This window comes from Choristoneura fumiferana, chromosome 18 (assembly GCF_025370935.1).
Source record: "Choristoneura fumiferana chromosome 18, NRCan_CFum_1, whole genome shotgun sequence".
NCBI lineage: Eukaryota > Metazoa > Arthropoda > Insecta > Lepidoptera > Tortricidae > Choristoneura > Choristoneura fumiferana.
Window position 1 is genome coordinate 7,376,514 of NC_133489.1, and position 10,506 is coordinate 7,387,019.

General features: G+C 34.7%; 1 protein-coding gene across 2 annotated transcripts; it reads right to left on the reverse strand.

The window, feature by feature from the left end:
- Positions 1-4,517: 4,517 nt before the first annotated feature.
- Positions 4,518-10,327, reverse strand: LOC141438199 (uncharacterized). Of its 2 annotated transcripts, none has more exons than XM_074101962.1 (4): positions 10,151-10,327; positions 9,452-9,791; positions 6,770-6,890; positions 4,518-6,048 (listed from the first exon to the last, which is right to left on the reverse strand). In XM_074101962.1, exons 2-4 carry the CDS (start codon positions 9,473-9,475, stop codon positions 5,882-5,884), a joined length of 312 nt encoding a protein of 103 aa, XP_073958063.1. In that variant the 5' UTR covers positions 9,476-9,791; positions 10,151-10,327; the 3' UTR covers positions 4,518-5,881. The 2 variants fall into 2 exon arrangements, with proteins under 2 accessions (XP_073958063.1, XP_073958062.1); XM_074101961.1 differs by lacking the exon at positions 10,151-10,327 and adding an exon at positions 7,299-7,331 and having other exon boundaries at positions 9,452-9,470.
- Positions 10,328-10,506: the final 179 nt, after the last annotated feature.

The following is a 10,506-nucleotide window of genomic DNA, read 5'->3' on the forward strand; positions in this document are numbered from 1 at the left end:
GAACTTTTCTGACAAAATACTATGGCAAATTATTAGGTATTCTCTTGTATTGTCTAATTTTTTCCCTAATTTCACTTTGTCTAACACCTTTTACTATAATGATTAGTTTGTCTAAAGTCAATTTGTATAATTTCATTATTCATAATTTTATTTTGTCGAATTTTAATTTTTACAATATGATCATTTGCATAACTCTTGTTTAGTCGAATATTATTTTATCGAAAACTCACTTTGTCGATTCGTATTTTAACTCATCATGATGTAAGTAACCAAATAACGTTTAACTAACATTAGATTGTCTAATATTGAATTATCATAATATTTGTTTTGCTTACTAACGTTATGCCTAATTTTGGTACCTAAATGTTTATTATAATATAAGGTCAATTAGGTAGTTTAAAATCCATATATTCTACTATTATTTTTTTCGGTTCAAGCAAATAACAATACTAAACATACAGGGAATAGGTACAACGACGAGCGAAGCGAGGAGGAGCGTAAGGTAGAACTGCGACCCTACAAAGCGCCAGAACCGAATTTGTTTTATAATACTAAACTTTTTAGAATTAACTAACGATATCGCAATGTATTCGGATTAACAGTGATTAGAATAAATAAAATTATGCGATCGGTATGTTAGACAAAATATAATTGCCAGTCAAACTTTATACGAAATAAGTTTATACAAAATGAAATTATGCTACATGTATGTTAGAAATAAAATAATTATGTCAGTCAAACGTTATACGAAATAGGTTTATACAAAATGAAATTTTGTGACATGTATGTTAGACAAAATATAATTATATCAGTCAAACATTATATTAAATGAGTTTATGCAAAATGAAAATTAGGTAATTTCAAATTAGGCTAAACAGAATAATGTAAAGTAAGTTGTATATAAAATGACTTTCACTAAAATGAAACATTAGGTTAAGTAATATTAGTTTATCTAACATAAGGCAAACTGAAAATAGGCAAAAAGTTGTTAGGCAAAACAAGGTCAACCAAATTATTCACTTAATACATCTCTGTAGCTATTGATACAAGGATCTACGTGAACATGTTGCAATAAACATTAAACCTTACGTTATCTCATATGAATTGCTATTTCGGATATAGTTAAATGAAATGGCACATACTTACTATGTATGAGTAACTTATTGATATCACGGTAATGTTAAGAAGTTCATATGATAGTCGTGCATACTTCTGTCATCCAATTTAATGCTATTTCTAAGAAACTTGCCTTTTTTACTTTCATGTTATGTATGACGCATGTAAAAGTGAATAAAATACACGTGATACGATATTGACTCAACTGCATGCCGAGTGAAGAATATTAAGTCGATGGCTGTCTAAATAATAGAAGGCAACATCACGTGCATTGCTTGAAACGTAACCAAAGTGAAAAATACTTGGAAATTGATACTCATTGTTTAATGACTAAGTAGTTTGTGTTGTACAGTTCGTCAAACTAACAATTTAGTTTCCTTTTAACGCGTCTATACTTAGTTAGAGAAATAATAATAGTTCATTTTTAAGTACGAGTATTATATTTGGTATCATGTTAATGGAAAATGTATAAAACTTGTGGCAGTTGTAGGTTGTAAGCCGTATCCGATTAAGGCTTCATGTTACATAAATTTATTTATAGTGAAGTGAAACTAATTACCTTAAGCGCTAGATCCCAAAGCACATGAAACCTTTCACGTTTTCAATTCCCATGGCTTCGACATTTTTAAAAATATTGTCACCGAAACCATTATTATATTTCGGCCAATTTTAATTTTGTCGTCGATTTCTTCTCTTCTCAGATTTCAATAAAAATTGGTGAGTTTTAAAAGTTGCTTAATCTGACCATGGTAAGCTCAATTTTAAGCCCTAAAAAAATTCTATTGTGTCATACAAAATGTATGGACATTCCGTAACTAAACTTCGTATAAAGTTTCTTTAGTAAACCACCACCAGGAGACCCACTTGCTCGTTTGCCATCCAGTCGAATAAAAAAAACCCAAAGTTATTTCTTCAGCAGTGGACGTCTTCCGGGTGATGATGATGATGATGATGATGATGACCATTGCCAACAGCATAAATTAAAACTCCACATATTTTATTTAAACAGTGGTAATACGTAATATACTGTTCTCTGTTTAATTTAATAAAATATTTCAATGATTTTAGACTAACCACAGTTTGCTTTATTTTTTTTATGGTGGCAACCCATCTGTTTACATTTTTGATCTCGATTTCCATCTCAGATTAAAGTAAATTTGTTTGGACTTCTTTACGAACTTTCATCCCCCTATTTCCAAGTAAGTCGAAATTTCAAAAGCGCTGGAACAAATGTTTTTAGGGTTCCGTACCTCAAAAGGTCAAAACGGAACCCTTATATAGGATCACTTTGTTGTCCGTCCGTCCATCCGTCCGTCTGTCTGTCAAGACCCTTTATCTCGGGAACACATGGAGGTATCGACCATTCACTCAGCCTAGGTCTACAGTCCCTTGAACCTATAAAAAATCAAACTTCGAAGTGGGTGCGCATTTTTTCACATAACTTTTTAATTCCTAATATCGGAAGTCCGAAAATGTTTCTCATACCATTTAACATCATAACGATCACTCTTTATAATTTTTTATCGCCTTTGTCGGATACGACATGGAGGACATCAGATATGTTTTTTTAATACTAATGATCGAAACTCATAATCATCAGTAGGGGAGTCCGGGAGACTTGAACCTCATTTTACTCTTATGCCGCTAAAGTTGTAACCGTAAGTGCAGTAACCCGATTTTTGGCTTGTAATGTCATGACTAAATAGGTATCGTTAAGTGTATTGAAATGACAATAAAAAAATAATTGCAATTTTAGCATTTTTTTTATAAAATTTGAATATGGCTCAAGTCTCCCCAACCGGGGAGAGTTGATCAGGGTGCGGGAGATTTGACATATATTTATTTATTAGAGAAACAGTGAAAAACATTATTGTTTAATTAAAATATTTATTTAAAAAAACACTCTAATGTATTAAAGTATGATTCAATTAGATTAAATTTTTGATTTTTCTAGTCACGATGTTATACATAAATTAACTTAATCTAATGCTTTAAACGAGCAATTCTTGTATATATATAATCAGAATCTCGGAAATGGCTCCAGCAATTTCGATTAAATTTGGTATTATGGGTTTTCGGAGGTGAAAAATCGATCTAGCTTGGTTTATTTCTGAGAAAACGCTTGGTACCGAGTTTTAGCTCGAGCGGAGCTCGGTCACCCAGATACTGAACTTATTAAAAAATAAAAACTATAAGAGATTTATTGTTCTTGTCTTCTTTAGTCTTACTCACTGTCAACATCTGGTAAACCTACCTCTTAACTCTTACTGTTTTCGAATAGTTGCACTATTCTTATTTTTCAACAGCGTTTCCAATTCCTGTTTGGTAATATTTTTTCGGGTGGAACCCCTTTTGCCTTGTACTGGCATTATATGGCATGAGTTTCTAAAACAAAAAAAGACATAAATTTAAAGCCAATCCGTATTTAAATGCTGTGCGGAGGATTAAACCATGTGGTCATGTCTCCCTGCTACTACATTGATCAAGTCTCCCGCACCCCCTTTAGTTCAGTTAAGTGATTATTTCTCTAAATTCTAACATCGAATGTTTAAAACGCTCATTGTTGGTAAAACTATAATAACTAGTCAATATGATAAGATAAAATAACAGCACTCACCCATTAAGGCATCTGAATAGCGTAAAATTACAAAAAATATTTTTTTTCCACTTTTTGGTAACAGAAACATGTGTACTCCGTTTACTGCCAAACCGCACTAATGGCGGCTAATATGGCGGCGCTACTAGTTGAGTCTTGTGTACGAGTATAACACGAGCTATCAGTGGTGCCGGTGGCGCGAACTTTGAATTAGATATTCGAAATGGTTCAAGTCTCCCACCTGGGCATGTCTCCCGGACTCCCCCTATTGATAATATCACTAATCATATATACTTTCCTATATTTTCCTATATTTTCTTATACTAACGATCGAAACTCCTATCATTCTAATTCATAACGCCAATATTCATAACTTTGTTAATGCTAATATTTGTTTTTAATCATAAGTGTTATTTTATCCGCATAATTGACGCGCGGGGACTTGGAAAATTTTCGATGGTGAGAAATGATGTATATTTAAGGAAGAACTGTGACCCTACAGCGCGCGAGTCGAGCGAACGAAGCGAGCATGCCGCGGCATCGGCCGGCGAAGCGCCAGGACCGAACATATTTTTCGACTAATACTAATATACTATAAAGAATTACCGATATAATTAAATCTAATTTTGAATAGGTAATTACCGTTATGAAAAACAATATTTTGGTTTCAAATGTTTTCTTATTAATGCCATTATTAAAGCAAAAAAATATAAATTAAGCAAAAAAAAAGCATTCTTGAAGTAAAGCATTTTTATTATTGCACATGTATATATAACATACAGCATCTATTTCTAACAACATATTTTCTTAAATATAGCTTCTATTTTTATATAACATACCTACAGCAGTTTACCTAAATGAAACCGCATTTTATTTGACATATCATCTTATTATTTATTAAGTACCTACAACAAAATGAGATCTGCAATAAAATATAAAATCCTCTTGTTCAGTTGCCATCAGATATTTCGGAGCGGCCAAGGTGATCAAAAATATTGAAACATGAACTCTAATTACCTTAATAATAGAACAGGATATTATTCATTGCATATCATAAAATAAATAATTAAGTACCTATCAATTTATTTTCAGCATTTATATACTTTTTACATCAAATAAATTACATACATAACCAGCTCTGGTAGGGGGCCAAATTATTTTCCAAATGCGCATCTCCTCGCCTCCCTCGTCATCGTACCTAATTTACCAGTAGCCAAATTGACAGTTAAAGTGACCAATTATGTTACCGAAATCTCTTTGAAGTACACGCAAGAGAATTTTCTATTTCGCTCTTACGCGCGAGCTAACTCCCGGCACGGCTTCGCGCTATCTCACTTGCTCGCTCCAATGTGCAGTGCATAGGTAGGTACAATTTGCTCAGTGACAAAAAAGCGCGCGAAATCAGTTTTCAGTTAATTATTTCTGCTTTTAAAAATAATGCAATGCAACGCTCTGGTTAATTTGCTGTGCAGTCAGTATTTTTGATAAGCTTATAGTATTTTTCTACCTAAAGATTTTTTTGTCTCGCATTAGAGGAAAAAAACCGGCCAAGCGCGAGTCGGACTTGCGCACGAAGGGTTCCGTACCATTATCTATACAACATTAGACATTAGCGAAAAAAACGGCAAGAAATCAAGTTTGTTGTATGGGAGCCCCCCTTAAATGTTGCCGTTATTAATAATAAGTAAAAAATTACAAAACAATCACGTTTTTGTATGGGAGCTCCCCTTAAATACATATTTATTTTATGCTATTTTAAGTATTTTTTGTTATAGCGGCCACAGTAATACATAATCTGTGAAAATTTCAAGTGTGTAACTATTACGACTCAAGAGATAGAGCCCTGTGACAGACGGACGGACAGACAGACAGACGACAGCGGAGTGTCAGTTATAGGGTTCCGTTGGCACCCTTTGGGTACGGAACCCTAAAAAGTAATGTCGTGCTGATGTATGTTTTCAAATTATCTGCAGTACTAGTTACAAACATTTAATTTATGTGTATTGAAATAATTTATTTGATATGAAAAAGTATCTAAGTGATGAGAATAAAATGATAGGCAATTATATATTTGATGTGTAATTAATAATATTCAATTAAAATTTAAGAGCAAAAACATCAAGGTGTAAAGTCGCGCCCTTCTCCGATTCTCATGATATAATTTCATGATCATTCTTCGGCAAAATCTTTGTCACCTTCGTGGAAAACAACGTGTTGCTCGTCAGCTTTCCCGTTGTCGTTGACAATGACGCTGCCGCCGCCTTCGGCAGCCGTCTTCCCGTTCACTGTTTCACTGCTGCTGAACGACGAAACTGCGCTCCCGAAGAACTGCTCACCTGGTAATTTACAAGACATCATTATCATCTCAGCCGTAGGATGTCTACTGTTGGATATTAGGCTTCTCCCATAGACTTCCAGTTGCTTCGGTTGGAAGCGGCCTGCATCCAACGTGAACCCACGGCTTTAACCAATTTACAAGACAAGTGTCAAATTTAAACGCTCCTCCAAGTTTGTATCTGAGCTTCCTAAATGATATTTTTCTCTTTTTCTCGCACATAACCATCTCACATAATCAGCACTGGTAGGGACAAAATGATTCCCTAAATTAATTGGGTACTGGCGCTTCGCCAGCTGCTGCCGCGACGCGCTCGCTTCGCTCCTTCGGCTCGTGTGTTGTGGTCGCTATTACACCTAACGCTTTCCCTCGCTTCGCTTGTCGTCGTACCTAGCTTTCCGCAACCAAATTGACAGTAATATTTAGTAACCATATTTGGCCCCTTCCCGTGCTGGCTATTTAAGACGGTTATGAACGGGAAACAAGGTGATATTTTGAAGTACAGAACTGGTAAATATTTTCAGATCACAGACAAGACAAGATTAGACGGAGATAAAAGTAACAACAGATGACATTTTATTTGATAACGGGGGGGGGGTAAAACTGCTGACATGGAGGGGGGGGGGTCAAAAACTACTAATACCTATTAATTTTGCTTACTTAGTATTTGAATAACCCCTCAGTGCGAATTGGAAAGTTGGGAGTTTAAGTACTAGGCTCACCTTCTTTGGGCTGGTATGTTTTCAGCTTCTCAGTATCAATGGGCGGGATGGGCTCAAATACTATAGGTTTAAACGTGATAGGCTTGAACGACTTAAATGTGATAGGCTCGAACTTGATGGGCTGCAATCGGAAGAAAAACTTTTTAAAAAAATGCACATTCCTTAATGGGAACTTTGTGCCCAGAGAACTGTAATAAACACACCTACCTATAAACGTTGAAGTTTTATGGAAAAAGTTCTCAATCTGTACTTGGGAAATAATATTTCTTTGATATTTTCATACAAAACTAGTTTTATAAATGTGTTCAGGTTTTGATAAACTTTCTTGTTTTCTACTCTTCTGTTTGTACGATTTGTCACTAGCTTTTTCACTTATTTAATTAATACTTGCTTTAAGCAATGCAATGCAATTTAATAAATAAATAAATAATAATAAATGCAAAAATAACACGAACACAAATTTATCAGCAACTACTCGTAATGAGCAAAATAATCTAAGCTAATTGAAAAAATATATATTGCTTTTTACCTCCATTGGCTTGATCTTGGGCAAATGAGTAAACTGTAAAATAAATTGATATAATATAGTGAATGAAACGCCAGAAGAGGCCTTTGTTTGGCAGTGGGATATTTCTCCAAGCTAATTAAGAAAGCCTGCGAAGTACCGGGTGTCATGACAAATATCCAACATCAGATGTCGGGTCCGATTCTCCAATATGAGGCGTCGGGATTGATATCAAATAGTTCGGGATATCTTAGCGACACCTCCTAACCTACTGGTGTAACTGCATAATCGTGATTTTACAGTAGGCAGCGGTTCAAAGATAAAAGTTGTTGTAAGTTTATTGTTTCAAGACGCATTTTTTTTGATAAAAATAGAAGTTTTTTATCCTCATATTTTTCCCACCGGTGCTGCTTATTGCCATGAGCCAATGTCTTAAAAAGAAAAATATTTAAAATTTGCTTGAAATATAAACTAGTTATCATGGTAAAATGGCTTTACCATGGTTTCAAAGATATTATGGTAAAAATCATTCCCTCCTGAGCTGGTCATCTAAAACGCAAAATGCCGAAGTATCTTATTGCCTTAGACGCATTATGTCTGCTTTGCAAATTACCTAAATCGCATTAAGTCTTAGGTGCAAAATGCCCGAAATGCATTATGTCTGCTTTGCAAATTACCTAAATCGCATTAAGTCTTAGTGGCAAAATGCCCGAAATGCATTATGTCTGCTTTGCTAATTACCTAAATCGCATTAAGTCTTAGTGGCAAAAGCCCGAAATGCATTATGTCTGCTTTGCAAATTACCTAAATCGCATTAAGTCTTAGTGGCAAAATGCCCGAAATGCATTATGTCTGCTTTGCAAATTACCTAAATCGCATTAAGTCTTAGGTGCAAAATGCCCGAAATGCATTATGTCTGCTTTGCAAATTACCTAAATCAGTACAGCTAAAACCGAAAACCCTAATCGTAATTTGCGTTTTAGACATTATACAGCTAAGGCAACCAGAGGTTTAATCATTTTGCCATGCAGGCATTTTGCGTTTTAGATGTCTTAAATCATAGGCGATATGAGATTAATGTAATTTGCTTATCAGGCATATTGCGTTTTAGACATTATACAGCTAAGGCAACCAGAGGTTTAATCATTTTGCCATGCAGGCATTTTGCGTTTTAGATGTCTTAAATCATAGGCGATATGAGATGAATGTAATTTGCTTATTAGGCATTTTGCGTTTAGATGTCTTAAATCATAGGTGATATGAGATTAATGTAATTTGCTTATCAGGCATATTGCGTTTTAGACATTCGTTTAGGCATTTTGCTACCTAGGCATTGTGCGTTATAGATGACATGCTCAGGAGGGAAATCATTTTACCTAACATCATCATAGAGATGGTGGTAAAAATACCAGTTTCACAGATATCTTGGTAAAATAATTCTATCATAGATCGTTATCAAACAACAGTCATTACATTAGATTGAATTAGTACTTAACAGCCTATGCACACAAGTTTTTTTTGTAACGCATATTAAGATGCTTTGAGATTTTGAGGGCCTATAAGTAAATACGCAAAGCAAAGTGAGCGATGTAACTAAACGGGTTGCGAAATTGAAATGGGAGTGGGCTGGTCATGTCGCCCGCAAACATGGCTCGTGGTGCAGGGCAGTGGTAGAATGGAGACCGTGGGGCGAGACACGCCCGAGAGGAAGACCGCAAATGCGTTGGTACGACGATATCAAAAGACTGGCGGGAACAAAGTGGTTGGAAACTGCTCAAGACCGGAACAGATGGCATAAGCTGAAGGAGGCCTACAGCTTATAGGTTGAGGACGGCTAAAGAAGAAGAAGAAGAAGTAAATACACGAATCTGCGGCTAAAACATACGCCATACTAGTGTTCTACGTGCTTTTTTTCCCTCGATAGTGACACGTAACTAGACTTGAGTGCACAGCACAGACGAATGAGGATAGCCGCCACATTTTTTTCCAAGATCTGTGCACTTAGTCTAATAACCGTGTCGCTTTTGCAGGAAAAAATAAGTAGGTAATTAGACGTGTGCACAGATGAATGAGAATGACTGAAAACAGATATTTGTGTTTGTAACGGAGGAAGAGGTGTCTAAATTAAATTGTACCAAACTGTGGGTGTCAATTAACAAATAAGTTCCAAAATTTACCTTAAGCTCAGGCATCTTAGGCATCTGTAACAATTAAAATTCGAAAAATGAAATAAAAACTTTTATTTGTATTTAATAATTTTGTACATGTTAGTCAAGTCAGAATAGTGTAAAAGTGAAAAAAAGTTCTTGTTTGTATTTATATTGAACATGGAACTACCGTGAGACTCACTCTTTTTAAATGATAAATAACATAACGGATCTCAGAAAAGTAAGTAAGTAGTTAGTCCCAATCCCAAAGTAATATTAATGATTTTAGTTGAAGTGTCGTATGTGTGTTGTAGTGCCGTATGTGGAAGAGTCGAGTACACTTCACCACGGCTGGCTTACCGTCGGAGCTCTGCGAAAGAAAATAAATTTATTATAAAAGGTTATTGATACTATATCATTAAGTTTTAGACTATTGAATTGCTATACTTGCTTGAATAGTTAAATGAATCTCGATTTACTTAGCATTACGGTTTGCTCAGAAGCGTCAACTCAAAATAAAACTGTCCAGCATAAGCTATGTTACTATTATATGTCTTTCTCAGGGTCCCAAACTATCTCCATACCGAATTTAAACGTGAAAACGTTACAAAGAGACAAATATAATTCGAATTTATAACATTAGATTGAGCGAGCATACTTTTGTAAACCAAGTCATTAAGAATAACCCTCCCAATGCGGTCGGGACATAAAAGAAAATGCCTAACTTACCTAATGGGTACGTTAAGGTCAGGTGGTGCTTCTCCCTCTGCAATGAAACGAGTTTATTATTCAGTTAGTCCAAGAATATTCAAAATTAAATTCGAAGTTAAGGACAAAATAATTCTTTATTCAATTTAGGCAAATACAAAAATGTATGAATGTCAAAATAAACCTACCACCGGTTCGGGACTTAAAAGTAAAGTGTATTAATTATTACTTGAAACCACATTTTACAAGATTTTTTTTATTTTGCAATGATCTTACTTACGTTACTTATTAGTACTTATATATTTTTTTTTAGTTTTTAATTAATTTTAATGTAATATGTGTTATATAATAAGACTGTCTGACATTGGATTTGATTT

What these genes read in the sequence shown, in the direction of transcription:
- LOC141438199 (XM_074101961.1), bottom strand. An exon ending in CCAAGATCAAGCCAATGGAG is followed by an intron (nt 6,891 to 7,298) that starts GTAAAAAGCAAT and finishes TTCCGATTGCAG; the next exon opens with CCCATCAAGTTCGAGCCTAT. An exon ending in AACATACCAGCCCAAAGAAG is followed by an intron (nt 6,049 to 6,769) that starts GTGAGCCTAGTA and finishes GTAAATTACCAG; the next exon opens with GTGAGCAGTTCTTCGGGAGC.